The sequence below is a fragment of the Solanum verrucosum genome, unplaced genomic scaffold (assembly GCF_900185275.1).
Source record: "Solanum verrucosum unplaced genomic scaffold, falcon-dt-bn FXZP01000279.1, whole genome shotgun sequence".
Lineage (NCBI taxonomy): Eukaryota > Viridiplantae > Streptophyta > Magnoliopsida > Solanales > Solanaceae > Solanum > Solanum verrucosum.
Window position 1 is genome coordinate 71,035 of NW_026020289.1, and position 17,182 is coordinate 88,216.

A 17,182-nucleotide genomic window follows, 5' to 3' on the forward strand; every position below is an offset into this window, starting at 1 on the left:
TAGATCTTTCAACTAAGAATAAGGTTGGGTTCATTGATGATACTCACAAAGAACCAATTTTGATATCACCAGATTTCAAGCTATGGAACATATGTAATGATATGGTTCTGTCATGGCTGCTTAACTCTCTTTCAAAAGAAATAGCTGACAATGCTATCTACTCCAAGACAGTCAAGAATATATGGAAAGAGCTTGAGGACAGATTTGGCCAGTCCAATGAAGCACAACTCTATCACCTGCAAAAGGAGTTGAGTGACTTGGTGTAGGGTTCAAATGACATTGTTGGATATTTCACAAAAATCAAAAGTCTCTGGGACGAGCTTGATTCTTTGAACAGTTCTGTCAATTGCTTATGTGACTGCTAATGTGGTGGAAAAGGAAAAATGGCTAAGTCTATTCAAAATGAGAGATTGATCCAATTTCTTATGGGTTTGAATGATGTCTATGCTACTGGAAAGAGTAACATATTGATGCTCTCACATTTACCCTCTGTGAATCATGCTTACTCACTCCTAATGCAAGATGAAAAACAAAGGGAGGTGTATATGAGCACACACTATCTAAGAAACTCTATTTCTTTCTTGGCCAGAAATCAGAACACTCTTGGTCAAAGATTTGGATATTATGAGTCTAAGGGAAAGAAAACCACTATTATTTGTTCTCGATGTAAGAAACCTAGGCATTATGTGGATAAATGCTATAAGATAATAGGTTTTCCAAGTGATTTCAAGTTTACTAAGACAAAGAGGTTTCAGGGAAGTGTGAAGAGCAATACTGCTTACATAGAAGGAACACAATGACAAAGTAAAGCACATTTTAATAGAGAAGGACAGGGACAACATTTCACCCAGGATCAATATTCACAACTTATTTATATGCTTCAGAATGTGAGGGTGAATCAATCAGAAGGTTCAACTGATCATGCTTCAGTCAATGCAGTGACTTGTGCTGGTAAGGTTTTCAATAAAACACCTCATAAAGTTATTGATTTCAACCAAAGAACTTGGATATTGAATTCAGGTGCTACTCAACATATGTGTTTTGATTCAAAGATCTTCTTAGAACTTAATACTCTTAAGACTCATGTATTTGTCGATCTTCCTAATTCTCATAGGGTCAAGATTACTCAAGTTTGAAATGTCCTTTTACATACTAAACTCATTTTGAAAGATGTCTTATTTGTGCCATGTTTCAAATATAACCTCATTTAGTCTACAAGTTGTGTAAACAGTTAAGTTGCTTACTCATTTTTTCCTCTTTTGGTTGTTTTTTGCAGGGTCCTTCAATGAAGAGGCCTCTAACATTTGGTAAAGCAAGAGCAGGGCTATATCTCCTAGAGTCAAGTTTCCAGTACCTTAAGAGTTTCATCAGCACATCAGTTAATTTGTGCAATCAAGAAAAATCTAGATGTCTTTCTTTTCAAGCACTTTTTCAATTTTTGTAAATAATGCTTCTGATGTAAGGCTGTGGCACCATAGATTCGGGCATATGTCATTCCAATCAATGAAGAATATTTGTTCAGTTCTTGTTTCTCCTCTTCATTTTAATTCTAATTGCAATATATGTCCCTTAGCTAGACAATCCAAGTTACCTTTTCAATCTAGTAATATTAGTTCTAAGAAGATCTTTGAATTAATCCATATTGATACTTGGGGGCAATACAAAACTTTCTCTCATGATGGATACAAATATTTTTTAACTATAGTGGATGACTATAGTATAGCAACTTGGACTCATCTTCTAAAAACTAAAAGTAATGCTTTCATTGTCTTAAAAGTATTTTCTGGTGATGGTTGAAAAACAATCAACGTCAAAGCAGGTCCGACAATGTATTGGAATTGGGTGGAAGCAACCTGTCAGCTAAATTTTTTGCATCACAAGGTATTGTTCATCAAACCACTTGTGTTCATACTCCACAACAAAATGGTGTTGTGGAGAGAAAACACAAAGCATTTTCTCAAGGTATCGAGGGCACTACTTCATCAATCTAAATTGCCTATTTCATATTGGGGAGATTGTGTCCTGATTGCTACATACCTTATAAATTGATATCCCTCTAAAGTCCTTAAAAACAGAACTCCTTATGAGGTTCTATTTGGAAGTCCTCCTAATTACTCCTATCTTAGGAACTTTGGTTGTCTATGTTATGCTAGTACTGTGGCGCACAAAAGGGGAAAGTTTGAGCCTAGAGTCATTCCATGTGTCTTCATACGTTATTCTCATGGAAAAAAAAGGATATAGATAGCTTGTTTTGGATATTAGAAATATAATAGTTTCCAGAAATGTCAAGTTTCATGAAAATATTTACCCTTTTCCCACCATCTCAAGTTCACAAACCTCACTCTCAACTCGTATATTTACCACTGATTATTCTATCTCACAAACTGACTTTCTACCAAATATTGAACCAGATCCATTTTTACCTCAAAATCATGAACCTGAAAGTATGAATGAGGTGCCTAATACATCACATTTGGAAATAGAAATTGAATCACATCATGTTGATACAGGGAACTCAGAAGGACTTGACTATGTGACCTTCCATGAGACACAAGATATTTCACCTTCCACAGTCACGCAAAGAAAGTCAGAAAGAATACACAAGAAACCAGCCTACTTAGAAGAATGTCTACAATGCAGTTCTTGTGACAGATCTAACCAATACTTGTTCCAGTCGGCCTATTATCCCTAAAAGCTATTCTTTTGCTAGCCTATCCACAACAAATCAACAAGTCTTGAACTCTATTTCAAACATCACAGAACCAACTTCTTATGCCTAGGCAGCATTACATCCGGAATGGAAATTGGCTACGGAAGATGAAATTAGAGCACTCCTTGAGAATCAAACTTGGAAAGTCGTGGAATTACCAAAAGGAAGGAAAGCATTACCATGTAAATGGGTTTACAAAATCAAGCGTAATTATGATGGAAGTATAGAGAGGCTAAAAACAAGATTGCTGATTAAAGGAGATTTTCTGAGACTTATTCACTAGTTGTCAAAATGACAACTATTAGGTGCTTATTGACTATAGCAGTGAAGCAATGATGGAATATTTCACAACTAGATGTCAATAATGTATTTTTCCATGGAGAAATTGATGAGGAGGTTTTCATGAAGATACCAATAGGAATGCAATCACCTAGTTCCCAACATGTTTGCAAACTCAAGAAGTATCTATATGGATTCAAGGCAATGGTACTCAAAATAGGCAGAAGCTTTAAATTCCAAAGGTTTTGCTCATCACTCAATGACTACTCACTTTTCTTCAAGAAACTAGGAACTAATATCTCCATTCTAGCTGTCTATGTAGATGATATTATTCTAACAAAAAACAATGAAGTAGAACTAGTGCAGCTAAGAGAGTTCTTGCATTCAGAATTTAAGCTCAACGATTTGGGAGATTTACACTACTTTCTGGGACTTGAAATCCTTCGGGAGCCAACAAGAATAATAGTAAGTCAAAGAAAGTTTACTCTGAAACTTTTAAATGAGTTCAATTGTGATCATTTACCCCTAGTCTTTTCTCCACTCGATCCATCTTCGAAGTTGGATTTTTTCGCTGGTGATTTGTTAACTGATCCAACTTTTTATCGGACACTCCTTGGAAAATTGAATTATCTCACCCACATTAGGCCAGATCTCTCTTTCGCAGTTCATCATCTCAGTCAGTACATGTAACAACCAAGAGGACCTCATTTTATAGCTGCATTAAGAGAACTCTGATATCTCATGTCAAATCCAAGCCAATGCATTTTCCTATCTACTGATCTTTCATTCAAATTACTTGCTTTTTGCGATGCAGATTGGGGTTCTTGCCCCAACACTCGTAGATAAATCAGTGGGTTCTTTATCAGCTTGGGAGCTAGGATCCCCAATCTCATGGAAATAAAAAAAAGCAAGCATCTGTTTCTTTATCCTCTACTGAGGCAGAGTATATATCTATGAGAAGAGTTGTTTCAGAGATCACTTGGCTCACTTGATTACTCACAGATCTTAGAGCTAGTCCTTCAGTTCCGATTCCACTTCATTCTTAATAGCCTAGCCGCAATCCAATTTTTCATGAAAGAACCAAACATGTAGAAATTGACTGTCATTTTGTTCGGCAACAATTCCTTTCCATTTTGATTTCTCTTCAATTCGTCCCATCTTCCTCTCTTACAGACTTGTTCACTAAACCTTTATCGGGACCATCTCATCATTCAATTCTCGGCAAGTTAGGTCTTGCTTCACTCCCCTCCAACTTGAAGGGGGTGTTGGAATTGAAATTAACAAAGTTGATACAGATCAATAAACAACCATGGAAGAAGAGATAATTGATCAAGCTCTTACTGCAATGGAGCTTCACAATCAAATGAAAATCAAAGACAAACATAATCAGTTATTTGAATCTCAGATAGTCTACACTTCAAGTGGCCCAAGAAATAGAAGTTTCATAACCTTTGGATCAAGCAATATAAGTTTTAATCCTAACCATCCAAGCTCATTTAGAAGAGTTGATTTGGAGGCTGATTTGGACAAACAGGAAAGGGCCAAGTGGAAGCAGAAATGAGGCAACAAATAATCCAAATTTCCCTTGACAGATTTATTCAAATTCGGTACAAAATAGTACATACATAGTTGTCCAAAATTGGATTGTAGTGATAGACAATCAGATTCCATTTACGTATAGGAATACTTTTGTTTTCTTTTCTTTAGGTATTTTGTATATATACATCATAGCTGAATGAATAGAAAGCAAGAAATTTTTTCCCATTCTTAGTCTTTGATTTTCCACATGTTCTTTACTTGCAATGTAGTCAGTCTTGATAAGTCCTCAATGTAGTTTTTATTAATAAATAACAATCAATCTCTATGCGTTTTTTCATAGTACATGGAATTGACTGCTATCTACAAGATTGCCTTGTTGTCACCATACAATTCCATTGGCAACTGTACATCTACATGTAACTCTTGCAATAACCCCTTCAACCATGTTAGTTCTACAACTGTCTGAGTCATGCATTTGTATTCTACTTTAGCAGAACTCCTTAAATGATGTTTTGTTTCTTAGACCTCAAAGAAATGAGTGGGGTGCCTAGTTTAATGTAAAAATCAGATAGATTTTTTTGGACATTGGACATGAAGCTGAATCAGAATCACAAAAGGTCTCAATCTTCTCATTTCCTTTCTAGTCATCAATAGATTAAGTACTGGTTGACTTTTGACATACCTCACCACATGTAAGGCTACTTTATAATGAGATTTCTTTGGTGTATGCATGAATTGACTTAAGGATTGAACTACATATAAGATGTTCATGTCTTGTAATTGTGAAATACAAAAATTTGCCTAATAATTTTTAGTAAACTTCTCTGTCTTGCAAAAGCTCATCAACAGGATCAGTAGGAAAGCTCATATTATACACATTATTGGTTAATTTTAGGTTTTCCTCCATTAGTGTCAATTTAGATTTGGAACCACTCAATCCAGTTTCTGAGATCGTCTCGAAAACATACTTCCTATGTAACATAAGAATTCCCTCACTTGGTCTAGCAACTTTAATCCCCAAAAAATACCTTAGTTCACCTAAATCTTTCATCTTAAAGTTACTGTGCAAATTTATTTTTGCTTTATTGAAGATCATTCCACAAAAACAAGCAAGCCATCTGCATAGACATACATCAACACAAACCTACCGTTAGTGGACTTTGTAAAGAGGGAATAATCATGCTTGCTTTGTGTGAAGCCAAAGCTCATCAACGCTTGTATCAATATTAAGTTCTATTGCCTAGATGCATATTTCAAGCCATATAGGGGTTTAAGTAGCCAACAGACTTTAGATTTTCCATGACTACCAAAACCTCGTGGCAAGAACATATAATTCTGTTCAAAGAATCATTATTAAAAAAAAAACATTATTGACTTCCATTTGAAAATAAGCCAATGCTTAAGAACAACAATCTTGATCATAAGAGAAAAAATGTAATGAAAACCAATTTCCTTCTATTGAGTGCATCCTTTAGACACCAACATAGTCTTAAACCTCTCAAAAGTACCATCAACATGGTATTTCACACATTTAAAGCCAATCGGGACTTTGCTAAGAGGCAAGGCTACCACCTTTCAGGCGTAGTTGTGAGTAAGATAAAGGATCTTGAAAGAAAGAAGATGAAGAAAAGCTTGGAAATGTGAAGAGAGGTGAGCAAAAGAAAGATAAGATTAAAAACATGAATCTTTTCGAAGAGAAAAATGAGATTATTGTCCGATCTTTATCTGTGAATCCCCAAATATGCATCTTTAAGTGTTTCAACCAGTCTCCAATCTCTCAATAACAATATTTCAATTGTTCAAACTGGTGTATGTACAAAAGTAACTACAATAAAGCAACTTACTTCTGATATGAATTTACCGATTGAGCAAGATTCATCCACCTTTTTCACCTTTTTGAAATGATAAAAAGAACAAGTAGAAATAGAAGGACATACAAAAAAGGTAGGGATAAAGAAGGATAGACATTATCAATGAACTAGATGAATAGTTTAGAGAGTGTAACAGGTGTTGGGGAGGTTAAAGAGTTATAAGATAATTTGTAGGAGGAAGAAACGATGGAGAAGCAAAGGAAGGGAGATCATAGGAGGAAAAAATTGAGGATGGAGGAGTAGGATATGTTATAGAAATAAGAAGAAATTTAGAATATCCATGTAGAACAGTGCTAGGTAGCCTATTTATGATATATGTGATTGTAAGGATGTAATCACATCAGAATTTAAAAGGGATATTGACTTGAGATCTAAGAGTTCTTGCTATTTTCAAAAAGTATTTGTGTTTTCTTTCTACAATTTCATTTTCTTGTGGAGTGTGTCACACATGTGCTTTGGTGAAAGATATCTAAACAAGAACGACGACGGTTATTAAGAATTCATACATTGTCTAATTTCAAGGTTTTAATAGTGATGGAAAATTGATTTTCAATAAGGAGAAGAAAATCTTTTAATACAACATATACATCACTCTTAAGTCCCAACAACAAAGTCTAAGTCATACTAAAAGAATCATCAAAAAGAGTGGAAAGTATCTGAATCCATTATAAGTGATGACCATTTAAAAGTCGAAACATATACAAAGACAAGATCAAACATAGTAGTATATTTGGAAGTACTAACAAAAAATGGTAGCTAGTCTCATTGCTAATCGAAAAATATGACAATTAAGATGAAAAGTATTAGACAATAGATTAGTTATTACAGAAATCTTAAGCAACACAGATATGTGAGTATGTCCTAGTCTTTAATGTCATTAATGTGATTGTGGTGTGAATACTTTACTAAACATGCACTTGGAAGAAGAAATAGCACATGTGTTGAAGGATTGAGGATGTACAGGTCACTCTTATATTTTTATTAATACCCTTTATTTTGCCACTGAAAAGGTCTTGAAACATGCAAAAACTTTATAAAAGAGTATTGAGCTAGCTACTAGGTTACCATTGCTGAACTTAGCTTATTCAAGCTTGAGAACAAATATTTTATGTATTGAATTCTTCAGATTGAAAAATGAGTACAAAAGATCTTCTCTAACTGACCATGTCTACAATTTACTATCCATTGTCATTCTCTAATTGGTTGACTAAATAGCTAACTACTAACTAATCATGTACTGTTAAATTAGGTCTTAGGCCTAACTTACACCCCAAAAGCTAGCTCAAAGGAAGGAGAATTGCCCAAGCCTTATAAGGAGTCTACTCATCTCATTAACCACCAATGTGGACTTTTTTAATACCCCACCTCATCATGCCCATTGCTTAGCATTTGGTGCGTTGGCAGTTTTGGGTAATTTTTTGACCCACCTCGCGCCCAGTGCTTAGTATCTCGTGCGTGGACATTTTTTGGGCAATTTTTAATTTTTTTTTGGACCTCAACATCGGGTGAGATGGGTCCTAGTCTGATACCATATGAAATCAGGTCTTGGACCTAACTCACACCCCAAAAGCTAGCTCAAAGGGAGAAGGATTGTCCAAGCCCTATAAGGAGTCCATCTATCTCACTAACCACTAATGTGAGACTTTTGTTATTCTTTAACATGTACAAATGTTCATCAACTACTTTACTAGTTTTCCATCAAAATCTACAACCTTAATTTGGAAGTAGATACAAACTAAACAACCATCAAGTGTGAGGAATCCAATTTTGTGACATACTTTCAGGAAAGGAAATTCTCTAGTTAAATAAGGAATGAAATAAACCATGTCAATTTCAATATTTTTGTATCAATATGTAATGATAATTATAATTAATTAAGAAATCTGACCTCCATGTGTTGTTCCACTTCAAAAGTGTTAATGTTGATCAAGGTTTCTTTTGTATATTCACGATATCTGTCAATTGTCTTTTGCATGCTGAATTATTCCAAGAAGATAAAGTAATTATTAAGACTTCTGTAAGGTAAAACACGTCCCAAACATGAAAGATATATTGAACTAGGTAATATGTGTAATTAATGGATGTTATATATATTTGATAATTAAAATTATTTATTTTTCTATACATTCCATGTTTATGGGGAGAAAATATTTATGCCATGTAGTTCCTCTTTTGAGAATTTAGCTCATATTTGTGCTTAAACACTTTTTATATACTATTGTACACTTTTATACAAGATTACAATATTATGTATAATACTTTCTCAAGTATGATATTGTATAATGTCTAGAATATTATAGGGATAAGGTATAAATATTCCCTAAATTATGACTGAAATCGCAGAGACACACCTTAACTAAAGTTATAAGGTCTTATTACCCCGCTGAACCAATTTGTTTTGTAATTTTGTAGATCTTTTTGGCTTGCGTGGAGTCACGAAGTGTGCCACGTAAGCCAAAAGGTGTACGAAATTACAAAAAAAAATGAGTTCAAAGGGTAATTGTAAGTTTTGGGTCGTGGATCGCCCATGCGGAACGAGCCGACCCGACCTAATCTGTTCCATGCCTTATCCAAATTAATTAATTAATAATTAATTGGATAAATCATTTTAAAGGATAAGGCAGTTCAACATCTCCTTAAAAGACTCCTAGTGGGAGTGTTTTCCTAAGGGGTGTGAAACGTGAAAAAAGAGAGAGGAAACGAAAAAAAATACAGAGAAGAAAAACGTTTGAAAATTAGTCAAGAAACAAAAAAGTGTGTTTCTGAGAAAATAATCAAATCAACACATAAAAGAAGACTTTTAGTTTGTGATCAGATCTTTGTTTTCTAGTGATTCAAAGACGGACTTGAGCATCAACCTTTCAAAGAAGCAGATCAACGACTTCCACTTCGAATTATAAGGTACACATCTCGTTGTTGAATAACCTTAATATTCCATCAATGGTATCAGAGCCATTGTTTATGATCTCATCATGTGTTGCGTACTTGAGAATTCATTGCCTATGTTTATAAGAAATAAAATAAATTCTATGTCTTTTAAAATCAGTGAATAGAAAAATTGAATGATATTAATTTTTCATAATGCTTAGATGTGGATTAATTTTATGTGAAATAGGATTCAGAATCCTATTTGATTTTCAATCATAAAATAGATAGGATTTCTTCTCCTACTAAGAAATAAATTCTATTTTTAATACTGCTTATGTTTTAATAGTGATCTGAAAATAGAATGTACGATGTTTAGGTCGAAATTTCCTTTCTTTTCATAATCAGCTCGTGCTTAGCTTTTCGAAAACTTATTATAATGGAAAAACAGAATTATAACGAGTGAGATATGAATTATTAAAAAAATTGGATATTTTTTTTTGTTTTCAAAAAATTGCATCTGTCTAGAGCAATCTGAAAATTCGTTGTGCAGTTTTTGGGTGGAAAATTAGATTATTTGTATGAACTTCACGTTTTAAGCTTTCTGAAAACATATTATAACAAGGAAACCGACTTAAAACGATCAAGATATGAATTTTTTCAACAAATGACTGGAAAAAAAACATATTTTTTTGAAATTTTTTATTATTTTTATATGTCCTCTTTTAGGATCTTATTGTTCTTGAGTATTCGAATAGTCTTTATGTTCCTTAAACAGTTGCTTGACATTATGAGAAATTTGTGACATATGTTGTCACATTAAATGATATTAACCATATTTTAGTTTGTTCCCATTTCAGATATGGTTGAACGGGAACATATTCAAATTACTCCAAGTGGGAGTTTTCAAAGTATGTTAAGAAAAGGAAGGGTCATTCGGAGACAAATAGAAAACAATCTAAGAGAGTTCAATTCTTAGAAGATGGATCCCCATGGATGCTTAATAGAATTTCTCCAGAACTTTGTCATGAAATTTGAGAAACTTTATGAAAGTCACCCTCAAATTACAGATAGTGAAGGATATGCATGATTCCTTGCCAGAATTCTGGAAGAATGAACTTAATCAAGTTAGAATTGAAATTGGGAATGACGAAGAATTATGGAAGTACTATGTAAAAATAGGAGTTAAGTGGGTAAAGCTACACCCGAAGTGTATTCACATACTCCATTTTTTTATCAGATTAGTTTTATTTATTATTTTAATTTTATTAATGTATGAAATGAACATCTTTTATTGTGCTTTGATATGAATATTTAAGTTTTATTTTATTGAATAAGTGAATGATTATTCTATTGCGCAATATAATAAGGTGTTTAATTATTAGACATACATATCTGTGTGGTTATAGTCTAAAATAAATAATTGTACACATGAAGAAGTTAATTTTAAATTTTGGTTAAATATTTGATTCGTAGATGATGATGGATGCTTACATGTCTTTTCGATTTTACATTCAAATGTGACATCATTATGAGAATTTATTTACTTGAATGTGTATGTCGCATGCATAATTGTTAAAATTCTTGCCTAAAGATATGTCAATAACAGACATAGTATCAAAAGTATCATTACTGACTTAAACAAAGGTGAAAAACTTAGTGGTAATAATTACGACATCTGGAGTCGTAATATACGATATATGCTGAAAGAGCAAAAATGCTCTGGGAGGTATAAACCATGTATTGAATCAACCAAAAGAAGGTAATACTACACAACACCTTAGGGTGATGTCAAACATGGTAACTTAACTCAAGAGTGTTGGCCATGTTCTTTCAGATAAACAACAAGTTCAAGCAGTGATTCGGTCTCTTCCCAATAATTGAAAACATTTGAAGGTTAACTTGACCCATACTGATAGCATCAAAACTTTTTTCTGATATTGCATGCCATGTTGAACTTGAAGACGAGCGCCTTGGTGCTACTAAAGCTGCTTCTAATGCCTTTGTGGCAGAGTCAAGTGGTACAAAATCTTCAGGCTTCAAGCGCAAGAAAAATTAGAAAAGAAATGGGAAAGACAAAGAGACTGGAGAAGGACCCTCTAAGAAAAATAAGAAGCCAAACTCCAAGAAAGGAAAACGGTTTTTCAAGAAGAGAGACGAGCGAAATGAAGTGCTACAATTGTCGAATGTTGGGGCATTTCACTTTTGAATGCAATGAGCTGAAAATGTAGCATTTCGAAACGCATCTCAAAGTGCAACATATGGTTTCAAGCACTTCTTTACAAGCTGAATCTTATCCTATATAGATTGTAGACTCATGATCCATCGACCTCGTGAGTCGAGATAGAGAGGCGTTTGTGGAGTTTCGTCGAGTTTCATCTAAATCAAAGTGGATCTACGTAGGAAATAATGCTAGGCTGGAAGTCAAAGGTATAGGCACTTGCAAAGTGGACTTGCGTGGTGGTCGTTCCTTGATGTTGCATGACGTCCTATATACTCCATATATTCGACGAAACTTAGTGTCTGTGTCTGTTCTTTTAGACGTTGGTTTTGATTTGTTTTTTAGTTGTAATGGTGTTAGAATAACTCTAACTAATGTTTTATATGGTTTTGGACTTCGTTATGATCGTTTTATCGTATTAGATTGTAATCCTTCAACTTATGACTATTATGTTGACCGTTGTGTAATGGCATGTTATTCAAGTAACAATGATGTTGATATTATTACATGGAATGCTAGATTAGGTCACATAGGGCAAGATCGAATGAATAGGTTGGCAAAAGAAGGGCATTTAGGTTCTTTCACCAAAATTGAAATGCCAACTTGTGAAAATTGTCTTGCTGGAAAGATTACGTGTAAACCATTTGGAAAGGCTAAGAAAGGCTAAGAGAGCTGAGTTCCCATTTCAATTAATTCATTATGATATTTGTGGTCCAATGAATGTAAGGGTAAGGTCTAGTGCTACATATTTCATTACATTTATTGATGATTTCACGCATTTTGGTTATGTCTATTTGATTTCTCATAAATCTAAAGCACTTGAGTGCTTTAAAAGATATTTGAATGAAGTTGAAAATCAATTAGATAAAAGCATAAAAGCTTTAAGAACCGATGGAGGACGTGAATATTTGTCAAAATAATTTGAAGAATTATGTACTGAAAAGGGTATTATCAGACAATTAACTACTCCTTATACACCTCAACAAAATGGTGTAGCTGAAAGAAGGAATAGAACATTATTAGACATGACAAGATCAATGATGGCGCAGACAAATTTGTCTATCTCTTTCTGGGGAGATGCATTATTGACTGCAACTTACATATTGAACATAGTGCCTTCTAAGTCAGTGTCTTCCACTTTTTATGAACTTTGGACTGATCATAAAACAAACCTGAATGATCTACGACCGTGGGGTTGTGCGACATATATTAAAGACCGTTTTGGTGAGTTTGGTAAACTAAGTCCAAAAGGAAAGAAATGTATCTTTATAAGGTACTCTGAACGCTCTAAAGGATATGTGTTCATCGATGAACTGGAGGATGGAAGTATTACTGAAATTGTATCATGAGATGTTAGATTTTTGGAAAATGATTTTCCCAAAAAAGGGTGAAATATGTGAAGTTGAACCTCTGTACGAAATGTTGAATTCAGAAGATCAGGTAACGTTGTCAAACATACTTGATAATTCAATGGATCAAGAAATGATTCCTGGTTCGAGTGGGAGTTATGAATTTCAAAATCCTATACAGGAATCTGAACTTCAAAGACGTAAGAGTACAAGAAAAGGTGTACCTAAACGATTTTATGAGATTGAGGATTATGTTTTCCTGGTATCTCCCACAAAATTGGATGAACCTAATTCTGTAACTGAGGCCTTATCGAGACCTGAAAGGGATGAATGGTTAACAGCGATGAAAGAAGAATTAGAGTCCATGAAAACCAATAAAGTCTAGGATCTAGTTGACCTTCCAGAGGAACGTAAAGCTATTGGGAATAAATGGATTCTTAAAGTTAAACGTAAATCGGATGGGTAAATAAAAAGACACAAAGCACGATTGGTTGCAAAAGGTTTTACTTAAGAAGTTGGAATATACTATGAGAAAACTTTTTCACCAGTTATGAAGTTTACTTCCATACAATTACTTTTAGCTATTGTTGCACGTTTATGATATACCGTGAGTTTACGATATTTCACCAGTTATGAGTTTACAAGTTGTGTGTGTCTAGGGCCTTTTTATATTGGTTTTTATCATGTTTTGTAGGAAAGGTGTTCAGGCGCGGAAGTTTAGAGATAGCTGAAAGAAATGCAGAAAAAGGCATCCACGGAGGTGATCTACGGACCGTAGGTCCATTCACGGTCCGTAGGTTATGACCGTAAATCAGCAGGCATGGTGTTGAGGACAAATCAGGAAAATCTGACAAAAGTGTGGAACCACGGTGCCCATTGACGGTCCGTAGATTGATCTACGGACCGTACTGTTGATCCGTAGAGTGAGACTGCGAAGGTTCCAGTACCTGATTTTTTAAGATTCTAAGTATGGAGCTACGGAGGGGATTGACGGATCGTAGGTTGATCTACGGTCCGTACTGCTGGTCCGTCGTTTGCTTCAAAGAAGCTGAGTTTTAGAAGCTGAAATATTTTCTAAGTCCCGAGCGACGGAAGGGACTTAAGGACCGAAGATCCATCGACGGTCCATAAGTCAGTCTCGTGGATCGAAGACACGTACCTGAACAAAACTTTCCTTAATTTGTTTTCTTTTTTATTTAGGATTTGTTTTCTATAAATAGGACATGTAAACCTCGTTTTTGGGGGTTAGACACTATTATTCTATTTTTGCTTTGTAACTTTGGAGATTAATTTGCAACCCTAGAAATTATTGATTTCCCAAGTTCGTTTTGAAGATTTTGGATTTGCAATTCAAGTTAATTTTCTGGGTTTATTAATCTCTTTACGTAAGCTTATGATTTCTTCATCTACAATTATGAATTGTGTTCTTGCCAATATGAGTAACTAAATCCACAACTAGGGTTATGGTAACCATGATCAATTAACAAAGTATGAATAGTAAATAAACAATTCTTGACTAGTATTTTGCATGCATTGATAATTCTTTCGTTTAGAAGTCTTTTTAACGGTGGCCAACGTTAGAACTCGCCTTGTTACGACTTGCCGGACCAAGGAGGTAATTAACAAGAAAAGAATTATCAACATAGATTTAGTGTGATACTATCTAATAGGCTAGTGTCAATTGGTGCGAAGTAATAACTAAGCCAAACATCGATTATAATGTCTAATATGAGGTAAAGGTAAGGGTTAGTAAATTATACACACGTAGCCGGACCAAGGTGCGGGGTGAAATTCTCTAGATGTCGGACCTAGGATTTAGAGATACCTAACTTATCATTTTGCATGTAATACACTAGAAAATGATTGTTATTACTAGGATTACTGCGTTATGAGATTATGGGGAACACGTATACCCTAGTTATTTCTCTTATCTTGATAACAACCAAAGTTGAGTTTGATCATTGATTACTTATTAAATTCTTACTATTTGTTTCACACGAGCACAACCCCCCTTTTATTACCTGTTTCTGGAAATAATTTGACTAATTGAATATAATTGTTGGTTAAAAGTAAAGTCTAAACTATTTTCCTCGTGGGATCGATCCCAACCTACAAGCTGGGTTCTTTACTTGATAACGATCGCTTATGCTTCTGAAAAGAGGTGTAATTTGAGCGTATCAAATTTTGGCGCCGCTACCGGGGAATCTGGCTTTTAGATTTAGTTTTAACTACAATATTGAACGTTAGTCAAATATTTCCTAATTTTACTTTCTTTTCTTTGTTTTTGTCTCTCTCAGGTTTCGACTCTAGTGTATGCCAAGTACACGGAGCCAAGGCGAACCACTTACTCCGTACGATCCAGAGTTGAAAAGAACTTTGCGAATAATGAACAATCAAGGACTTCCAGTTCATCCTATCGGAGGAAATCTAGATGAAGCCGTTGAGTTACAGCAGCCAAGAGTAGTTGGTGGGGAAAATCGGGGTCTAGCTGAAAATCAATTGGGAGATGCAGTGAGAGTGCATGGTCCATCAGGCCCACAACACCATGACAACTACCGGGTCAACATCGACATAGCAGACTCCGATGGACCCATCGTCTTACCTCCTCTACCTCCGGGGCACACATTTGTGGTGACTAGTAGTTTGATGCAGATGCTTACAGCAAGAGGCTTATTTTCAGGATCACCATCGGAAGATCCACATGCTCACTTGGCCAAGCTCAGGGTGGTTTGCACAAGTTGTGTAGGTAGACCAGACTTGGATATGAATGCATTGGGTTACGAGTGTTCCCTCTGTCACTGACAGGCGATGCTGCAGTATGGTTCACTGAGCTTCCTTATAACTCAATTTTCACATGGGACCAACTAGCAGAGGTATTTAAAGCAAAGTACTATCCAGTGTCTAAGAAGCTCAATCACAAAGATAGGGTCAACAATTTTGTGGCATTACCTGGAGAGTCTGTGAGTAGCTCTTGGGACAGATTCACTACTTTCGTAAAAAGTGTCCCAAATCACCGTATTGACGATGAGTCACTGAAGGAATATTTCTATCGAGGACAGAATGATAACAATAAAGCAGTACTTGATACTATTGCTGGAGGTTCATATGGTGATTGTACATACGCACAGATTGCTGAAAAATTGGAGAGGATCTCTCGCAACATAAAGCGTGGAGCACTAGGAGGTCAGATACTGGGAGAAACACATTTGCTGTTCATAATGCTACTGTTAACTCTGCAGATGATATTCGTGAGGAGATGGCTCAGATGAGGACAGAGTTGGGGTTGGTATTGAAGCATGTGAGTGGAGGAGCAGAAAAGGTAAATGCTGTAAATTACTTAACTAGAACTCCACCACCAGTTGAGGAGTGTTACTATGAAGAGGACACTTATGCGGTGAATGATCAGACGGGGGGTTTCCGACCAAACGCCCAAGGATCCAACACGGAAAATTGGCGCCAAGGTCAAGGGAACCAAGGTCGGAACTATGGAAATTACAACCGAGAGGGTCACTATGTCCGAGATGGGAACTTCAATCGCGACAACAACTACAACAGGAACAACTATGGCAACAGAAACGATCGGGTTGGACCCTATGTTCCCCCTCAAAATCGGGAATCTGGTGCTAGGGAAGTTGGAGGTAATATGACGCGTATTGAAGATATGCTGCAGAAGATGATGAGAAGGTTTGATGACTGATGAGAATGTGAAGGAGATGAGAAACGACTTATCTGGTATTGGTCAAAAGGTTGATGCCCATGCAGTGTCAATAAAGCATCTAGAGCAGCAGATGACGCAGTTGTCTACTACAGTGAACCCGCGTCCTGGCACTCTTCCAAGCAACACCATCAGAATCCAAAGAATGATGGACATTGTATGGCAATTACTACTCGAGGGGGTAAGCAAACCATAGATCCACCTATGTCGTCTGTGGTGGAGTTGAGAATAAAAAAGATGGTGGTGGAAGTTAGGAGGAGTCAGAGGTTGTGACAGACAAGAAGTGGAGATACCTCAGAAAGTGGTTCCCATACCTAGACCTCCACCACATTTTCCACAGAGGTTAGTGAAGAAGACTGAAGATGGTAAATATCGCAGGTTTATCACTATGTTGAAGCAGCTTTCTATCAATGTCCCTTTGATAGAAGCCTTGGAGCAAATGCCTGGATATGCAAAATTCATGAAAGATATGGTAATCTGTGAGTTTTGAAGATGATGATAGATGCAGCATTGTAGTGCTATTGCTAAAGATCTCTGTGCAGAAGAAGGAAGACCCTGGTGCTTTCACGATCCCATGTTACTATAGGGTTATTATTAAGGCATTGTGTGATCTGGTGCTAGCATCAACTCATG

General features: G+C 35.6%; 1 protein-coding gene across 1 annotated transcript in view; it reads right to left on the reverse strand.

Moving 5' to 3' along the window:
* The window catches only part of LOC125834438 (MADS-box protein AGL42-like), a 33,910-nt gene that overhangs the window by 5,254 nt on the left and 11,474 nt on the right, over positions 1-17,182 (reverse strand). The window contains exon 2 of the mRNA XM_049513593.1: positions 8,288-8,375. Coding sequence (XP_049369550.1) covers positions 8,288-8,375 — 88 coding nt within the window. The remainder of the gene's footprint in view (positions 1-8,287; positions 8,376-17,182) is intronic.